At 51.7% G+C, this 18,848-nt stretch overlaps 8 protein-coding genes across 8 annotated transcripts; 4 read left to right on the plus strand and 4 right to left on the minus strand.

Annotated features, from left to right (window-relative positions):
* Window positions 1-686: 686 nt before the first annotated feature.
* Window positions 687-1,895, plus strand: HMPREF1120_06517 (uncharacterized protein; the record flags this gene model as incomplete). The annotated part of the gene is made up of 1 exon (XM_009160720.1): window positions 687-1,895. One exon carries the CDS (start codon window positions 687-689, stop codon window positions 1,893-1,895), a length of 1,209 nt encoding a protein of 402 aa, XP_009158968.1.
* A 241-nt stretch (window positions 1,896-2,136) lies between these two features.
* Window positions 2,137-4,674, minus strand: HMPREF1120_06518 (uncharacterized protein). The gene has a single exon (XM_009160721.1). It carries the CDS (start codon window positions 4,313-4,315, stop codon window positions 2,444-2,446), a length of 1,872 nt encoding a protein of 623 aa, XP_009158969.1. The 5' UTR covers window positions 4,316-4,674; the 3' UTR covers window positions 2,137-2,443.
* A 52-nt stretch (window positions 4,675-4,726) lies between these two features.
* Window positions 4,727-8,362, minus strand: HMPREF1120_06519 (uncharacterized protein). The gene is made up of 4 exons (XM_009160722.1): window positions 7,110-8,362; window positions 6,916-7,054; window positions 6,061-6,863; window positions 4,727-6,005 (listed from the first exon to the last, which is right to left on the minus strand). Exons 1-4 carry the CDS (start codon window positions 7,361-7,363, stop codon window positions 4,892-4,894), a joined length of 2,310 nt encoding a protein of 769 aa, XP_009158970.1. The 5' UTR covers window positions 7,364-8,362; the 3' UTR covers window positions 4,727-4,891.
* A 336-nt stretch (window positions 8,363-8,698) lies between these two features.
* HMPREF1120_06520 (2,3-bisphosphoglycerate-independent phosphoglycerate mutase) lies at window positions 8,699-10,322 on the plus strand (the record flags this gene model as incomplete). The annotated part of the gene is made up of 2 exons (XM_009160723.1): window positions 8,699-8,729; window positions 8,791-10,322. The coding sequence occupies 2 exons, from the start codon at window positions 8,699-8,701 to the stop codon at window positions 10,320-10,322; spliced, it is 1,563 nt and encodes a 520-aa protein (XP_009158971.1).
* Window positions 10,323-11,289: 967 nt separating this feature from the next.
* On the plus strand, window positions 11,290-12,726 carry HMPREF1120_06521 (glutamate-5-semialdehyde dehydrogenase; the record flags this gene model as incomplete). Its single annotated transcript, XM_009160724.1, has 1 exon — window positions 11,290-12,726. One exon carries the CDS (start codon window positions 11,290-11,292, stop codon window positions 12,724-12,726), a length of 1,437 nt encoding a protein of 478 aa, XP_009158972.1.
* An 884-nt stretch (window positions 12,727-13,610) lies between these two features.
* Window positions 13,611-14,364, minus strand: HMPREF1120_06522 (50S ribosomal protein L18e; the record flags this gene model as incomplete). The annotated part of the gene is made up of 3 exons (XM_009160725.1): window positions 13,611-14,071; window positions 14,198-14,302; window positions 14,361-14,364. The coding sequence occupies 3 exons, from the start codon at window positions 14,362-14,364 to the stop codon at window positions 13,611-13,613; spliced, it is 570 nt and encodes a 189-aa protein (XP_009158973.1).
* A 675-nt stretch (window positions 14,365-15,039) lies between these two features.
* Window positions 15,040-16,148, minus strand: HMPREF1120_06523 (solute carrier family 25; the record flags this gene model as incomplete). Its single annotated transcript, XM_009160726.1, has 2 exons — window positions 15,040-16,008; window positions 16,059-16,148. 2 exons carry the CDS (start codon window positions 16,146-16,148, stop codon window positions 15,040-15,042), a joined length of 1,059 nt encoding a protein of 352 aa, XP_009158974.1.
* Window positions 16,149-17,057: 909 nt separating this feature from the next.
* HMPREF1120_06524 (uncharacterized protein) lies at window positions 17,058-17,832 on the plus strand (the record flags this gene model as incomplete). Its single annotated transcript, XM_009160727.1, has 4 exons — window positions 17,058-17,197; window positions 17,254-17,353; window positions 17,407-17,719; window positions 17,783-17,832. 4 exons carry the CDS (start codon window positions 17,058-17,060, stop codon window positions 17,830-17,832), a joined length of 603 nt encoding a protein of 200 aa, XP_009158975.1.
* Between the last annotated feature and the right edge of the window lie 1,016 nt (window positions 17,833-18,848).

An 18,848-nucleotide genomic window follows, 5' to 3' on the forward strand; every position in this document is an offset into this window, starting at 1 on the left:
CAAGTTTTGCTCAGAGTCCAGGACATCACATACTCAAGAGGAGAAAGACGAACAGCCTGAGAAAGTCATCATGTGTTATCCAAGGGGCCGAGCTGAGCTGCAGCCAGTGGGCTGCCCGTTCCATTCGTCCAAATGAAACTGGTGAGTACATCAAGCGTGGGCCCCAGGCATCCTATATACGCCAGTCGAACAAGGACGGTATCATAGGCAGTTGGTATGTGCGTGCCATTCAACTCCATCGTCAACATTCATTCAGGCCACCCGTCACTCCCCCTTGTGTCCTTTCATCAGACGTTCTCATCATTTCGCGTCTTGCTATTCTTTATTGTATTCGTTGGTTTTATGTTCCCAAAGGTCGCAATCTCGTTATATACGCACATATACACGTCTTTTGGACCTAATCCTTGAACCTCAATCCACTCGCTCGGCGGGTTTCTAGCCATTCCAAGCCCCTGCATCAAGGAGCCCCAAAAGTCTCAATCAATCGGCGGATGAGCCAGTCAACACCAAGTATACAATGTTGAGATCAAGGGGTTCGAGAGTGGATGTCAACTAACCTCTATATCACTACATACCATACCTATCCTCTTGATTAATTGCACAGTCCCTGCGGGGGCTATTCACCATTGTTATTGCTATTGTTATTATTACCATCTGGTCTTTTGTCCCTTTCGTTACCAGATATTATGATCTTGGCCCGCAAGAGATACATCATCTCTTCGGCCATCATTGGATTCCTGGTGTTGATCTACTTGATCCGCAGGCTGCAAGATATCAAACTTGTACCCAAGGAGTACCATCTCCTCAGCGATCAAGATGCGCAAGATGCGCAACTGCTATACGACCCAACACATTTCTCCGCCGGAGTGGCCAAACCAGCCGGGGAGAACTACACGCGCGTACTGGTCATGGGCCGACTACACAGCGAAGACGTGAGCTGGGTCTCTCGAGAACTACCTGGCCTACCAACACAGATCTACACTGTCGATTCGGATGCGGTGGGAACCGACAACACCACAATCAACAACGATGATCCAGAATCCTCCGACCCATCATCCCGCCTCCCAGCAAACAAAGGCCACGAAGCCATGGTCTACCTAACCTACATAATCGACCACTACACCTCCCTCCCGGACGTGGTATTGTTCCTCCACCCACACCGCCGCGCATGGCACAACAACGTCCTGTTAGACATCGACGCCGCCACCACCATCAAACTTCTCTCTGACGCCCACGTCATCCGACAAGGCTACTTCAACACACGCTGCCACCTCGACCCCGGCTGTCCAAACTGGCTACACGTCGACCAACCGCGGCGTCTATGGGATTTAGTCCATAAACCTGAGGAACCGGCCCTAACGTCATCCGTCTTCCATGACCTTTTTGGAGACGACGTCCCCGTTCCGAAGACGGGCATTTCGCAGCCCTGTTGTGCCCAGTTCGCCGTCTCGGGCCAAAGAATCCGTCAACGTCCATTGGCAGATTACATTCGGTACCGGGACTGGTTGTTGAAGACAGAACTAAATGATACCACGTCGGGGAGAATCATGGAGTATTCGTGGCAGTATATCTTTACGGGCAAATTTGAGTTTTGTCCGTCTGTACATAAATGTTATTGTGATGGGTATGGTATTTGTTTCGAGGGCGGCGATAAAGGGTTGCAAAAATGGTTGGATCTCAGGAAACAGAAGGAACTGGTTGATGAGAAATTGGCTGGGTCGTCGACGAGTACAAATGCTAATGCTGCCGAAGATTCCAAGAGACTATCGAGGGATAGTAAACATCTTGGGGAAATGTTGGATGATATGCGTGAACAGGCGCTGCGGAGGGGATGGGATCCAAAGACTCGTGCGGAGGATTGTGGTCGAGAGTGGCGGCCTGGTGATGGATATTGAAATCGAAATGATACTGATACCCTGTCCTAAGGGATGAGAGGAATAGATACTATACCGACCAACTTGGATCTCACTCTTGGATCTGTTCTCGAGGACACCAGCCATAAACACACAGATGGATACCTGGGGTATAGGTAAATAGGATTGGATTCCCGAAGTTAACTGGAAAGAACATAACAAGGAACGAAAAGAAACGAAGAGAAATCAAAAGGAACAAGAAGAGATGAAACGAAAATGGAATCGATAATCCTCAAAAACCACAGAACATAAAATCAATACCTGAGCAGAATACAGATATCGAGATGGACATCGAAATAGACATACTAGTAGACATAATCATGGATAATACCACTAGTACTAAACGACCAGAATGTCCCGTTCACCTTCCTGACTCTGACTTCTTTCTCCACCGAGTGAAATGCTCTTCATTCCCCTATTCTGCATACCAGGGATTCCTTTATCATTTTTCATTGAAGAGGAAAAAACTCTTACAATTTCAACAGTCACAGGGAAATCTGAACCGACGCCGAGAATCATCGTTCACTCCTCTAGTAGTTCATCACCATTTCACCCCCAGCGCCGGTCTTGGACTCAGTCGTTCCGTCGTAATTTCCCGGTCCGTAGTCATCCAGACTCTTGTATCCTCCCGGGGGCCCTGATCCTGCTCCGCCATGACGCCCTCCTCCTCCTCCTCCTCGAGTGCTGCCTCCGCCACCACGTTGTCGAGAATTGGCGGATTGACCGTGATGTTGCTGCTGTTGCTGTTGCTGTTGCTGCTGTTGCTGTTGCTGTTGCTGCTGGTTGTTATTGCTGTTGTTGTTATTATTTCGACCTCCGGCAGACGCATTGTTGTTATGCGTATTATTCCGATTGTTAAACTGGCTTTTGCTAACGTAATTCCGCTGTGCAAACTTGCCCCTGTGGCCACCACCACCACCACCTTGGTTCTGACCCTGACCCCGACCATCGTCCCGAGCAGAGTTCGAGTTCTCTTTGTTGCGATGATCCGCGGCGGCGTCCTCTTGGACATATTTACGTTTGTTGTGGCCAGCACCACCACCGCTGCCGTCGTTAGCGTCGTGGTTTTGGTTATTTCTCGAGTTTCGCGCCGCATTCGAGGCATAATTATGGTACTGGATTTGACTGCTGTTGTTGTTCTTGTGCTGGAACTCGTAATCGGCATCCTCGATCTTCAGCATGACCTTGTCGCCCACGGTAGTTTCGAACATAAAGGCCTTCTCGGGCGCGACAGGTTGCCAATTTTGGATGCGTGCGGCATCGACTTGCCTTGACCCCTTTCGAATGGCCAGAACCACCAACGGCGTGGGATCTTGAGTATATATCTGAGTATCTGTCACGGGCGCCACTCGTGCGGCCCAGATGCGATCTTCGAATTTGGCAATGCCAGTGACTTGCCAAGTCACTTTCTTTCCGCGCCCTCCAACCTTCTTAAGGATGTCTCTGCGAGGGTAATACGGAGTGATGAGGATGCTGGAGGCAAGCAGTCGAACTTCACCGGAGTCGATGAGGTTGGGAGTGGCATTGCATAAGCTGATGAGGCGGGCAGAGTCGGTCTGGTTGATCAAGTAGCCAAAATACGAAAACTGTTCGACTATCTTCAGTTGTTTCCTTACACTCTTGGTCGGATTCAGTCCGCCCGTGGAAATGGCATGATTGTGGCGGTTGATGGCCCGTTGCACAACCTCAATTTCGGTTTCCGCGTTGAGAGAAGACCTAAGTTCGCACACATGGATGACTTCGGTGGTGATGGGTTTTCGTGGAGGTGGTGGCTGGTCGGCGGGATGAGATAGTAAGGATTTGTTCAGTTTCTCAAAGTATTCGCGGAACCCCTTGACGTGTTTGGGGCGGTCCTCGTAAATCCGAATCTCTTCTGCGTGTTTGTAGGTAAAGACCATCTCTTTGAGGAATTCCTGCTTGAATGCAATCGTCGTCTCGAAGTGTTGTCCAGATGGGCCAACCTCGGGCTTGAGAACGACCAGGTCGAAGTCGAGCTTTTTCGCATTCACTATCCGGTTGATCAGCTCGGCGAAATTGGTCTCCCCTCGTCCTGTCAGGAGGACCGTAAGCACATCCTTGGCTTGGATGCTCAATTCCACCAGTTGCACTATCGTCTCGTTCCACCATCCCTCCCAGGCCCGGGGTTCTTCTTTCTCGATGCCCTCGCCCGTCGCGGCCAGTATGCTGGAATCATGCCACCATCCTCCATAGGCGAGCGTTTCATAGGCTTGAAGCATCCCGATCGTGGGTGGCGTCCATATTTGAGGGTTCGGAAGCGGACTGCTGAAGAGCGTGTTGTCGAAATCGTACACATGGATCGCCTTGATGGTGGATGGGGCCGGCAGTTCCTTGCTCTTGGATGACCAGCGCTTCAGGCTGTTGATGGTATGCGAGGATTTCATTATGATGAGCGAAACAGACGCCGAGGATGGTCTGCGTAGGAAGAGTAGGTTATGAAGAGTCGGCGATAGGACAGGCGACAGTCGTTGTCATCTGCCCCAGCGAGGGCAGACTCGGAGAGGCGACAGAGCAGCAGAGCGCACGGCAGGAGACAGGCGCATGGGGCAGACGTAGCAATGTCGTAGTAGAATTTGCAATACGAGTCGAGAATGAGGATGAGGAGGGAGAAGAACACTTGAGCGGCCGGAGTCGAGGTGATTCGTAGAATTGGAAGTGAGTCGTGATGTGGTTGGTGATTTAATCCCAGTTGGTCAAATAAAAGCCGTTGCGGCGAAACTGTTTTATACGCGATAAATTGGTGGACCACGCGGGAATCTTCACAAAGTTCAGCACCAAGGAATGCGCTGTCTAGGTATTCCGTTTACCAATTAGGCATTTGTTCAGATCATGCTGCTCTCAATTACAATCATTCAATATCGCTAGTAATATAAGCCATCCTACTGCGTGCTGCTGCCACATTACAATGGGCCTTGTCGCTCGCTCTGCCCAGGCAATACAACCGATGATTCATTGCTCGATCACCCTACTGCCTCTCCGAGAGCTGACTCATGTTCTTTCGACCATGTAGATGGCCGCGGTGCATCCAAGGGAATATCCACCATATTGAAAGCAGGGTATTTGTCCTGAACGTCCGACAGCAATCGCCGTAAAATCCTCCATGCCCGGTACGCAGAAAGAGAGCCTTCTGCCATGCACCACACGTACGCCATGGCTTTGCGCAGGTGGTTGGTCAGCTCGTTCACATCGTCCTTGAAGTGCGTTGCATTCAGAGACATTTCCAACAACAGTACGGCGGTTGCCTGTGCCAGGTAATGAAGGAGAGCCCACCACGGGAGTAACTGAAATGCCTCGTGAGCGCTAGGATAGTCCGGTAACATGGCCACCATCGACATGGCGGCATGAACACATGCCCGTGCAGAACTCCGGTTAAACTCCTGGGATCGGGTTGATTCATTGTCAATCACCACCTCACACAGACACGCTCGATGCAGGATCATCTGAAGGCTGTGATAGTACATGGACAACTCGATCTTGACCCGCGGATCCTTGTTGACAGAGACATCGCTCTGCATCCGTAGCTCTTCCGGCAAGTTGTCTGCCCAGTCCCTCAATTCGGTCTGCAACCTGCCGATTTTGCGCTGTTTTCCTGACCAGGTATCGTCCGACGTCTCGCTATACATCTCAACGCCAATCTTGTCGCTCAGCCGACATAGATAAAGCCGTTGAGGAAGGTGTGAAGACGAGACGGCTTGGCCCACCGAAGCAAGACTTCTCCATGGCACAGCTCCTCCTGTCATGCCTTGTGAGACGTTCCGCTGCCCGTATCTGATGAAGTCGAGCCACGTGTTCTTTGAATGTCTGAAGAATGCCGTGACCTCGGGTCCATAAAAGGACTCGAGCTCTTCTTCCTGAGAGGCTTTGAGCACCTCGATGGCGATGGTCACATGTGCACATGAGACTGCCTTGGGCCTTCCTGTAATCTCGGACAACAAGATCTCCAGAGCATACAAAGAATACCAGGTACGGGCCCGGCATTCTCTGTCAGCTTCGCTAAGATCGGGATCTGAAACCCTCAAGTGCAGGCCAAGAGCGGTTGCATGTCGGATGGCATGGCCTAAGCTGTTCCAAGCCCTGAATTGAGGTCAGAAATGATAAAGCAACAATGCTGGGGTCAGGATGCACGTACCTCGTTACTGATCCGTTCACCAACAGATAGAACGCAGTCAGTCCGATGCCCTGAACCCGTTCAATGTCCGGGTGATCAATTAGTATTCGGTGGTCGATGCCTAGGGCTCGTGCCCTGGCATAGTACACGAGGTGGCTTTCGATCTCGATGGACTGGTCCAGTTTGGTGGCCTGCAACCATCGGGACCCTATGGCCCACACAAGGTTGGCGACCGCCAACCATCGCCGCTCCCCCCATGATGGTAGCGACGACGACGGCCGCCGGAAGGTGGCTAGCTTCTGCAGAAAGTCCTCCCGCTGAACGAATTGGAAGGTACCTTGCATTGCATGGAAGTGCGCTTCAGTCAGAATGAGGGCAGCGTCCCCAGATGGCCACTGGTATGGATTGACGTTGTCTTCGTCCACGGCCAGAACATCGGTGTCGTCGATAAAATAGCTGCAGTCTCGCATTTTCTTGGAAGGCGGACCAGATCCAGACCTGTCAACATTGAAACTTGAATGACCTTCGTCTTCTGGGCGAACCATCTCGAAAGCCCGCCGAATCCACGCAATCTCGGACATCTTGCCAATAAACCCTGTAGCTCCGCAGCCACCATCAAGGTCGATGACCTGTGCCAGTTCTCCTTTCTCACCCGTAGACCCTGCGCTGGAGCCCGCCTCATGCTCGCCGGACTGTTCAGCATCTTTTCCGGAAACGCGCGCACGAGACTGTGCCCCGTTCTCTGCATGCCTGGATGAACCGTCTGTGCTGCGCGATTGCGAGCTCGTATCTTGGCCGCTTTCCGACTGATCGTGTGACGTGTACTGGACAATGACTTAGAAAAAGCCCATCCCACAAAATGCCGGTGATCGTTACCTTAGTCAAGAGATCCAGGACATCGCTATGCTGCTCGGGGCGAAAGTCGGGAGTTCCGGTCACCGATCGAAGGGCAGCGACCAACTTCTTCTGCTCTACCTTCAATGCATGGATGTGGTCGAAGGCCTCGGCAAGATCCCTAAATCCAGAGGTGAGTATGGCGAGAATCAATCGAGGCACATCATTGGGCGTACTTTTTGTTCCGTTCTCGCTTGCGATCCCCATAGACACAGGTGGCACCGTCTTTGATGCATTTTGAACACCGTTCGCCTCCCGAACATTTGGTGCGCATTATCCGGCACCGGTCGCAGGCGTGGGAGGTGCGCAATTTCACGTCGGAAACATTGTCGTAGGAAGATTTGCCAGACATATCTTGTTCTTTCTGATGCCGACGTCGTTTAAGCGGGGAACTGCCAGCCGTTGCAGATTTTCCGGAAGTCGAAGACATTCTCCGATCTCGACGTCTTTTGCCCCGGTCTCGGTGTCTTCTAGAGTATCAGATCAAATCAAGTGTCTTTACTCATCTGGTTCTCGGCAGCAGTATTCAATGATCAGCCCGCACGGTTTGCAGATGATGATGGAGAGAAGTAGTGGCCATGTTAGACCCTTTCACCGATTGCTGAGAGGCCCAGAAGAAGAGAGGTAGAAACTGGCAATACTGGTCCATAACAAGCAGGCAAGCGGGAATACCTTTCGTAGACGTGGCAGAGATACTGGCACGGCGGGGTTTCCATCGTGTTACAGGGATAGCCGGGAGAAGTTTCCGGTTGAGGAGTCCAGGCCGTGTGCGTGATCCATACGAGGGACAGCAAACGGCGATGTCGGTGTCGATCGCCACTTACTAGTAGCTGAATGTGTTTTTGATACCTTAGCCAGGGACAGTGTCGTCTCTTATCTCTCAAGTTTGGAGTGCATCTACAACATTGTAGGTAATGGAGTAGATGAGCCAAAGTCGCATTTGGGGTCCGGGAAATGCCTGTACCTGATGAGGTGGTTTGGCCACGCAAAGCATCTTCGAGGGCACACTGGCAGCTCCGGTCAACCGTTAGCTACTATGACATTAATTTCCACACCATAAACACCCTCCGAGCTTCGTGAATGGTCCAGAGCTGCCAGAAAAACAGATGATATTTATTATTGGGCGAATATTGTCCGTAGCATTGAAGCGTGCAGTGACATGGCGGGCAAGTCAATGTTTTCCTTGGAGATGTTGCTACCGGCCACTGGTCTTCGGCCTGTCGTCTCCGGCCTGACAGCTCGCAAAGCAAAATCACCTGCTACGAGCAAAGCGAGGAGGAGAATGTTGGTGACCGAGACTCCATAAAGCTCTTCGAGTTCCTTCTGACCACGACGAAAACAATTAGGAAGAAGCAGGCGGTGGCCACAGGCGTAGGACGAAGAAGATCCGGAAGAGTTGTCGTAGTACTATTCAGATGGTATCTGAGGCAGGGAAATACTGTGTATTACGGTCGACCGAAGCGCACTTTGGTTCGGCAACATTATTGACGTAGATTTTGCTGCCCCGCCAAATATAATACTACTACAGTATTGTTTTGTAGCTTTGAAAAGGAACCAGCTGCACCCCTCCATCCGACAACACGACATTTTTTGTTGATCGACTCTATCACCCAACCAGCATTACCTAGGTAAACACAGGTATTGGTCCCAGGAACACGGTTGTATCATACTCGGTAAACCATACACGTTATCTACTGTTCTGCACTTCCGGATTCTCTTTGTCCGTCCTCGTCACCCCATAACAGTCCTGCAAGGATAGTTCAAGATGGCCAAAGTCGAGCATAAGGCGGTCCTGAGTAAGACATCCCATGTACATTTTATGATCACCCCGACATTCCAGCTAACTCGCGCTGATAGTCGTCATTGACGGTTGGGGCATTCCTTCCGCAACGTCCCCGCCCGAAGGCGATGCCATTGCTGCGGCGAATACCCCATTCATGGACGGGTTCAGAAAGGAGGGCTCAGAGACGGCTCAAGGCTATACTGAACTCGAAGCTTCCGGTCTGGCAGTGGGCTTGCCTGACGGCCTCATGGGCAACTCCGAGGTCGGCCACTTGAACATCGGGGCTGGCAGAGTGGTATGGCAAGATGTGGTCCGCATTGACCAGACGATCAAGAATGGCGAAATGAACAAGGTCCCCAATGTTGTGAAATCCTTCCAGAGAGCCATTGACGGCAATGGTAGACTTCATCTCCTTGGTCTGATCAGCGATGGTGGAGTCCACAGCCACATCAACCACCTCTTCGCCCTCCTCGAGGTCGCCAAAGAAATGAAAGTGCCCAAGGTTTTCATCCACTTCTTCGGCGACGGTAGAGATACCGACCCCAAGAGTGCGGCTGGCTACATGCAGCAACTGTTGGACAAGTTGAAGGAGCTAGGAACCGGAGAGTTGGCCACGGTTGTCGGGCGCTACTACATCATGGATCGAGACAAGAGATGGGATCGTGTGGAAGTCGGCATGAAGGGCGTCGTCCTCGGTGAAGGAGAGGAATCCACCGATCCAGTCGCCACGATCAAGTCTCGGTACGAGAAAGGCGAGAACGACGAATTCCTCAAACCTATCATTGTTGGTGGAGATGAGCGAAGAGTCAAGGATGGAGACACCTTGTTCTTCTTCAACTATCGCTCCGACCGCGTCCGAGAAGTCACTCAGCTGCTGGGTGACTACGACCGATCCCCGAAGCCGGAATTCCCTTACCCAAAGGATATCCAGATCACCACCATGACCCAGTACAAGACCGATTACAAATTCCCTGTCGCGTTCCCTCCACAGCATATGGGTAATGTGCTCGCCGAGTGGCTTAGCAAGAAGGGAGTCAAGCAGTGCCACGTTGCCGAGACGGAGAAATATGCCCACGTCACATTCTTCTTCAATGGTGGCGTTGAGAAGCAGTACGAGGGAGAGGATCGAGAGATGATCCCCAGCCCGAAAGTGGCAACATACGACCTGGATCCTCCGATGAGTGCACAAAAAGTGGCGGACAAGCTTAGCGAACGGATCTCCGACCACAAGTACGAATTCCTGATGAACAACTTTGCTCCTCCCGACATGGTGGGCCACACTGGAGTCTACGAAGCCGCCATTAAAGCCTGCACCGCCACGGATGCAGCCATTGGTAGCGTGTACGAAACCTGTAAGAAGGAAGGTTACATTCTGTTCGTGACTGCGGACCATGGCAACGCCGAAGAGATGCTGAATGAAGAGGGCACTCCCAAAACCTCCCACACAACCAACAAGGTTCCTTTTGTCATGGCGAACGCCCCTGAAGGATGGAGCTTGAAGAAGACGGACGGTGTTCTTGGAGACGTGGCGCCAACGGTGCTCGCGGCGATGGGCTTGGACCAGCCGGAGGAGATGAGCGGGAAGAGTTTGCTGATCAAGAAGTAAGTGGACCTAAGTCAAGGCGAGGTATTCTTAGCGATATCTTTAGCGAGGCAAGACCTGGACTCTGGCCAGATACCCCGCGGTACAAAGGCTGCGAACTTTATAGCACTACTAGAGAGAGACATGAGCTGATGAGAGACGAAAAATAGACGAAAAGCAAGTGCGCTGAACCCGGAGGCTGAGGAATAGCATCCTTCACCATCACCATTTCGCTATGTATCCACTAGAGTTTTGTCCCCTGAGAACATCGCGCTTGTCGACGCCCGCTTGGACACGTTTATCCTGGAGATCCGAACTAGAACACGAAGAGGATGGAGGGGACGCCGCTAGAAAAGGGGACGTGCTGTCCATGAGGCATAAAAGGTTGCCCCTGTTGATTCCGGGTATTAGTAGTAGACTGCAAACGTTGGAAACTAGACGAGTGACACGGCGTATAGCCGGGCAGAGGCATAGCGTCGTTACCCTCTTACATAGAAGCAGGCTGTAGCTGTGATACAGAAAAGTGGTTGACAGCCAAATGTCCGGAGAAATTTCTGTGGGCACTGGTTGGAACTATAAGCGTGGCTTATGTAATGCGCCCTGGTTTCTCCCCACACTGTGCTCAATCGTCAAGTCTGCTGGAACGGATCTGACGCCCTTCAACAAGCAGATTTCGAAAACCACAACTTGAACTGGTCCCTTCCTTGTCCAGGTAATTCTTTTTGCCGGCTGATAGGGAGTTCCGTAATACCCGTTCCCAGTCAAGAACAACCGTGGCCGCAAGGCTTTGAGTTGCAGGAACCAAAAAATTCATCCAGCCACTCACTATTCGAGTCATATATCGAACCCCGTCGACTTCACCCTTACACCCGGAAAGACAAAATTAAGCCAGCAGGCTTGTTGGAGTGTCACTCTTCAATCCAAGGCGAGGCCTGATCAGAGAAGCACTCTTGCCAGATTGTCAAGACCATTTCCCAGGAAAGTCCTCAAGATGTCGCTGACAGAATCGACACCCGAGTCGGCGGCGCGAGCGGCCTCCATCGCCGCACGCACACTGGCCGTCCTCCCTGTTTCAGCACGGAACTCAGCCCTGACAACCCTCCACGACGCCCTGTTAGCAAACAGAGAAACCATCCTAGCCGCCAACGCAGAAGACATGGCTCGGGCCACTGAGGCATCTCAATCCGGCCATTTGAGCTCTAGCGTCTTGAAACGACTCGACCTATCCCGCCCCGGCAAATTCGCCGACATGATCGCTGGAATCCTCAACGTGCGCGATCTCGACGACCCGATCGGCAAAGTCGACCTGCGCACTTTACTAGACGACGGACTGATCCTGGAACGTGTATCATGTCCGATCGGAGTGTTATTGATCATCTTCGAAGCACGTCCCGAAGTGATTGCCAACATTGCCGCTTTGGCAATCAAATCGGGCAACGCGGCCATTCTCAAGGGCGGCAAAGAAAGCTCCGCATCCTTTGAGACGATTGCCAAGATCATCGGGGACGCATTGAACAAAACTCAAGTCCCCAACGCGGCGATTCAGCTCGTCAAGACGAGAGACGTGATTGATGAGTTGCTAGGTCTGGATCGATACATTGATCTCGTGATTCCAAGGGGTGGTAATGAATTGGTGCGCTATGTCAAAGAACATACTAAGATTCCTGTCCTGGGCCATGCGGATGGATTGTGCAGTATCTATTTGCACAGTGATGCTGAGAAGGTGAAGGATCTGGCTGTGAAAGTGGTGGTTGATGCCAAGTGCGATTATCCTGCTGCTTGTAATGCGGTGGAAACATTGCTGGTGCATGAAAATGTCTTGAGGACCGTGTTGCCGGATGTGGCGGAGGCGTTGTTGGCGAAGGGGGTTTCGTTGCGGTGTGATGAGAAGAGTAAGGCTGCGTTGGAGGATGTTTTGTCTGCTCGATCTTCGGTGGGAAAGGTTTTGTTGCAAGAGGCAACGGAGGAGGATTATAATACTGAGTTTTTGGATTTGGTGTTGGCTGTCAAGACTGTGCCGGCGACGACGGTGGTCAAAGCTACGACTACGACTAATGGCCATGATGGGGAGGCAGCGACTGATGATGAGGACCAGAGTCTCGATCTGGCAATCGCACATATCAACACCCACGGCTCCAAACACACCGATTGTATCGTGACTGCCTCGGAGGCGGCCGCGGAAAAGTTCATGTCCGCCGTCGATTCTGCAGGTGTCTATTGGAATGCCTCGACGAGGTTCGCTGATGGCATGCGCTACGGTTTTGGCACCGAGGTGGGGATTAGTACGAATAAGATCCATTCGAGGGGTCCCGTCGGCCTGGAGGGGTTGACGATTTACAAGTATAAGTTGAGAGGACATGGTCAGGTGGCGGGTGATTATGGGGAAGGGAAGGGGAAGAGGAGGTTTAAGCATGAGAGGATTGATTAGTCCTTGATCTGTTGTTTTCCCTTCTTTTTCGGCTCGGCTTTCGACCATGAAACGCACGCTTCATATTGTCTGGTATGTGGTTTGCGGAGAGCAGGGATGCTGGATGGGAAATTGACGCCTGCAGTGGGTTTGGGTCGGTGATGACTTCCGCCTTGCCAAAAGAATGAGAGAATAAAATAGCCCAAACTCCGACATGGAAATGAGGAGGCTCGGGTTCCTGAAGCATTCTTATTTGGCACAGTTTCCTTGGCCGTGATGGTGGAGCCCGTCATGCTGGGTGATGGCGCAAGGCAAGGGATCCCATCAAGAAAGTGTTGTATATATGGCAGAGATGGGCCTATGATGTATATACCATCGCATTGCACTGGGCGGAACACCAGGAAAGGAAAAAAAGAAGAGCAGTATTTAATCGGGATCTCGGGTGGAAATTTCATGTGTCAGCTGTACATAGCGAGCATTCGGGGGAAGATTGTGAAAGCGAGTCACGAAAGGTGCAATATGTCAGACTGCAGTGCAGAAACAAATCACCCATTTGGTTCAAACATGGAATTTCAATTTTGGCCTTCGTCTCAAATAACTCGATTGATTCGTATCCATGCAAGCCTTTGGGACAAGCATGGCCTTGCACGCCCAGCCCTTCCGAGGGAAATATTTGCAGCCGACGAGTTCACAATTTTTTAGACGTCCTTTTGAAAAATTGGAGGTCTTCTCGCCGGCATAACCATGTCATTTTCCACTCGACATTCTGCGCCAGTCGCTGCCCACCACGAGGGAGTAAACCATACTGTTGTCTACTTGCAACTAACCATCTGCCCTCATCTCCTCAAAAGGACAAGAGGCGCGAAGCAAGACAGGCCACCGCCAGCAGCATAACCATAACAAGCTTAGACCTTGAAACCCTTGGACCGTCTTCGGCCTCTGGCGCGCTCGAATTTGCGACCCTTGCTCTCGACATAGGGCTTCTTGTGCTTGTGGGGTCCGAAACCGAAGTGCTTGACGGCTTCACGGGCGTTCTTGGGTCCTCGGAGCAACACGACGTTGCTGCCGGTTGGGTGTCTCAGGGCCAATTGGTCGAAAGTGAGGCACTCGCCGCCGGCCTTCTCAATGCGAGCACGGGCAGTCGCGGTGAATCGGAGAGCAGCAATGTGCAACTCGGGGACGGTCAACAGGCGGTTGTCGTCGGTCACGGTGCCAACCACGGCAATGGTCTTGTCCTTGTATGCCTTTTGCGCCGATGGGGTCGAGACCTTGCTGACAATGCGGGAGATGGACATGGGAGGGCGGTTGATTCTGGACATGAAGAGACGCTTCAGCACCACCTTGTTGAAGTTGGCATCGGTTCGACCTGTTCCAGATACAACTTGTCAGTCTCGCTCCAATCTTTTCTTCCGCTTTTCTTTTCTTTTGTCTGTCTCGCAAAACCGGTAGGAGACAAAATACAACAAGTGCTCGGGTGTTGGTCAGAACGTACGGGCAAGGAAGCGGTACAGCTTCACCAAGAGCTTGAGGTAGACATTGTCGCTCTTGGGCGCCTTGCGGTGGCTAGCCTTGACGTGATGGCGATCGAGGTCGATACCTATCCCGGAACAGTCAGTCGTGGTGCTATAGAGGATACAAATCGTAGGCTTCCATACCCATGATCGCTGTTGTCGACTGGTGGTGGCTGATTGATGTTGTCTTGAACGTCGTCAACGGCACAGCGCAGCTGAAATTTAGAACGGAAAAGGCACGAAGTCGTGCGCTCGCCAAGATTTGTTACAAGCTAAGCCCCTTTTGGTGGACCCGTTCCCAATCACGTGACAACCACATTTGACAGCAGCCTTGCCTGGGTTTTATCATGCACTCCACCCGGTTCCGCTTAATCAGGTACTGTAGTAGTAGTACATATACCTGTACTTGGTCGCAGACTGCCTGCCGGACCGCTTGTGATGCCGTCAAATTGGCAGCAGGGCGCAGAGATTGAAGCATTGGTTCAATTTGTCTCGCATGAGAATCATAACCTCTTTTTCTACTTCTCCAATGGCTTGATCCGCCGTTCTAACCCTCCCCAGTCCCTTCTAACCCATGGGTGGTCGTCTTTTCTTTATGCAGGGTTACACAGTAGCCCTGTTGCACTTGACGTGCGGTTTCTTCTAGAGGCGCCGTGGCACCACTATGATGCCTGCAGGTGCTTATCAGCCGGTGTTGCTCCATCCAAGTTCACCTCAGAACCCCTTCTTCACCTTACGTGCTCGGAGTAAATCGTGGCCGCAGAGAGAAACCTCATCAACATACTCCGGAACGTTGTTTGTCTGTCAGAAGCTGAGCCGCTCTTCATATCGGTTCTTCCTTTTCTGGCGCAAGTCCAACCAAAAAGTCCCTAGCAATCTCAAAGCTCAACCAACTACTAGCCATGCTGGGAGCCACTTTCAGGAGATTCGGCATGATGCCTTTGTAAAGGCCTGCAACGCCCTCTTGAGCAATGATCCTCCTGATTGCATCCCAGAGTGACTTGTACTGATAACCCATTCCTGACATGGAGTTGATCTGGAATCGTCGGCGAAGCACGTCGAATGGATAGGTGAAAGTCTGCGCAACAGCCCCGGAAATGGCTCCAGCGGCGAGTTTGCGATACCATGCAGGATTCTTCTCCCCAGGCTCTGTGAAGTAACTCCTGATTGATTCGTAGACCATGAAGTTAAGGCCGACATAGGGTGCAACACCAGCCACTGTTGGTATGATGCCTCGGTACAAACCAAGGATTCCCCCTTCATTCTTGTACATACTGACCATCGTCTGCCACATGCCCGGCAGTTTTCCCTCGTGCTTCCCAAGTGCAGCAAAGGAGGCTGATTGGATTGATAATCGTGTCCGCACGATGTCAAGCGGGTAGGTGAAGGTGACAGAGGTTATGCCGGCTAAGCCTCCACATATCAACCGGCGGAAAGGATCGAGATCGGCCCCAGGGGAGGTCTCTGCGAAGCGTTTGTAAATGCTGTAGCTTCCGAATTGGACAGCGGAATATGGGACAATGCGTATGCAATTTGTGCCATTTCCCCTCATGAACCCTCTCCAGCCTTCATCTCTGTACATCTTCCGCAGTGCCTTGGCAATGGACATCTTATATTCATTGCGGCCTGCATCTTGTACCTGATAGAGAATCTTCAACCGTTCTAATGGCGATACAACAGTTCGGGAGACAGCGCCTGCGATGCCCCCAGCGATGAACGCGGCTGTGAAAGGCGTAGAGACGAATTCTTGAGTCTGTGTAAGAAGATCTTTGGTGGCCATGGCTGCCGGATTCTATAACGGTCAGACAGACTCTATTAGTCCTCCTCTGCAGACACACTCACCTGCGGTATGGTGGTCAAGTCCCCAAGTGAGGTTGACCCCTGGCCGATGCTACCGTTGACGGTCGCCGTATCCTTTTCTCCAAGACGCATCCTGCCGACGCGCTTTTTGCGCCGATCTGCTTTGTTGACTCTGCGTGGAAGGTATCGACAGTGTTGGAGCGACGAAGGGTGAGTATGATGGCGTCACTATATTTGCTTTGTTGCGACTGAGAGGGCCTGTGGTGTCCATGGAAAATCTTACGATCGCCCTTTACGAGGAACCATACTGTGTCGGTTTGATGACTTGATACTCACTCCGACTGTCGCTAATGTAGGATGTGTTGAGACGTATGCTCACACAGATATGGCTGCGAAAACGTCGGGCAACCAAGGTAAATCTGGGGAAAGGGCTGGAGTTGTAATGATCAAACCGGACGAGTGGATGGCGCGGTAAAGAAGGGAATCTGTGAATCAAGAAACTGGAGGTGCTGCAGTGAATACTAGTAGGACAGTCAGGTCGATTCTTCGGGTCAGGCGTGTAAAAGTTCAAGTGATATGTAGGTACAGGCGTTGTGCAGGTTTGAGATTCCCTTGTTGCACGTCGTGACCCGGTATTTTTCATCTGGAACTGCGCTTCACTGCCACTCATCACACGAGCAATGACTGGTCGACCTGAGACACCGCGCTGTGAAGAGTTTTGCCAAGCCTCTAACTGCTCCTAGCCTAGAGCAGTTTCCCCATTATTACTGCCTGATTGTTTGCTGCCTAACCACTATTAGGATTTGTCTGCTGCTAGTAGCACAAGGCGCAGTTTACGACTTGAAGAACGGCTTCTTTTTCCCACCTCACACTTCGTCCTCTTCTATTATCCATCGGCTTCCATTCAACCAGTCTCAGGTTCCATCGTCATTCGTGGCCTTGGCTGTACTCAGATCCTGTCTGAAGCTTCTGCTTGAAGGACCAACTCACTGCCATACCATCCAAGCTCTTTTGCAGCCTGCAATCTGACCCCTTGTCAGCATGTCTCGCTCTGGAACCACGCTCTATGTGACTGGTTTTGGTCATGGTACTCGTGCTCGTGACCTTGCCTACGAATTCGAGCATTATGGTCGACTCGTGAGATGCGACATCCCAGCGCCTCGAACGGCCTCCAGCCGACTGTAAGTCGTCGCCTTGTTTGTGCGTGGCTGGCTTTGAACTGACAATCCAACTACAGCTTTGCCTTCGTCGAGTATGAGAGCCGTCGCGATGCTGATGATGCCTACCACGAGATGCATAACAAGCGTATCGGAAGAGATGACGTTCTGAAGATCGAGGTACGCTCAATCACCGTATAACAACCAATATCTTCGCTAACATGCAAATTCAGTGGGCTCGTACTCCTCCATCCGCTACCTGGCGCTACGAGGCTGGTCGTGGTGGCCGTGACCGTCGAGATCGCTCTCCTCCTCGACGAAGTTATCGTTCGCCCTCTCCTCGCCGCCGCGACTACTCTCCTCGCAAGGATGATCGCCGTGACCGCGACCGTGATCGGGAACGGGAGCGTGACCGTGATTACGACGACCGCCGCCGCTCTCGCAGTCCCGCCGACCGGGACCGTGACCGTGACCGCGATATGAAGGATGACCGGGATCGACGTGACGACGACCGCGACGCACCCGCCAATGGTGATGACAGAAAAGGTACGATGGACATGGATACCGACGCCGACATCGTATGGTAACTGATGCTGACACCCGAATCAGCCCTGGATTCCCCACCCCCGGCACACGATGAGCTCGATACGGCGGAATGATTGCACCCCATTGCGATTCTGACGGCATAAAGCGTGCCAGCACAAGGGAAAGACATGAAAAGCGATATTTCTTCGGGGTCAAGAAGTGATAGGTTTTCCTTTATCTCTATTTTTGACAGTGTTGCTATGGCGAATGGGCAGTGCATGGCTTGAAACTTTGAGCGTGCAGATGCCGGCGGTTAACTTAACCTGGTTTTGAGGTTAGACGAATCTCTCGAGCTCTCGGTTACAGGAACGGCCCTGCGGAGCGAGCGGTTTCCAATCAACAATTCTTCGATAGCTTGATCGATCGATACCTCGATGCGAACGATCGGACGATATCTGAACAACATGTGCCGCCGACCATCGCTGCTTCTCTTGCCATCGATACACCTTGACCTTCGAGACATCGTTTCTCCTCGTCCAGATTGTTCCCATTCTCTACCGACCTCGAGCGTCCCCGCCGGTTCGTCTCCATATGTTCGATCCGCCCTCGCGCCCCCATCGTATCTCGGCCCCTTATGCCGCGCTTCAACCACGCTTCGTCATTCCATTCCTTTATCCACGCTTCTCTACTTCTACTACGATCTGCTGCTTGCCCCGCCTTCCCCAAGCTTTAAGTTGCCACATACGTGTACTACGTCTATAAGCTGCAAACGTCCCACAGCTCCAAGCCCTCGAATGGTTGAGGGATATGACAACTGTTTAGACACTGCAGCAAACCGGTAAGTTTACTACCTCACAACCATATGCCCGGTAGGCAATGTGTTTTGTAGCAAAATGAATATTATTCCATCCAAATTCAAGTTCATTCACTCTGTATTTCAGCCAATCGTAAGTCGCATAGATTCATTATTCACCTCACTTTTGTTATTCACTTGTGATTCACTTCTGATTCATTTTCTTTATTCCACTACTTCATATATCACAGTCACCAAATTATCCCCAACAATCGCCACTTCACCACCATCGGGTCCTATGGCCTAGGTGGGTAGGGGATTTGGGATTGTCCATTCGACAAAGCCTAGTTCCGCGTC

The sequence above is a fragment of the Exophiala dermatitidis genome (genome assembly GCF_000230625.1).
Source record: "Exophiala dermatitidis NIH/UT8656 unplaced genomic scaffold supercont1.5, whole genome shotgun sequence".
Lineage (NCBI taxonomy): Eukaryota > Fungi > Ascomycota > Eurotiomycetes > Chaetothyriales > Herpotrichiellaceae > Exophiala > Exophiala dermatitidis.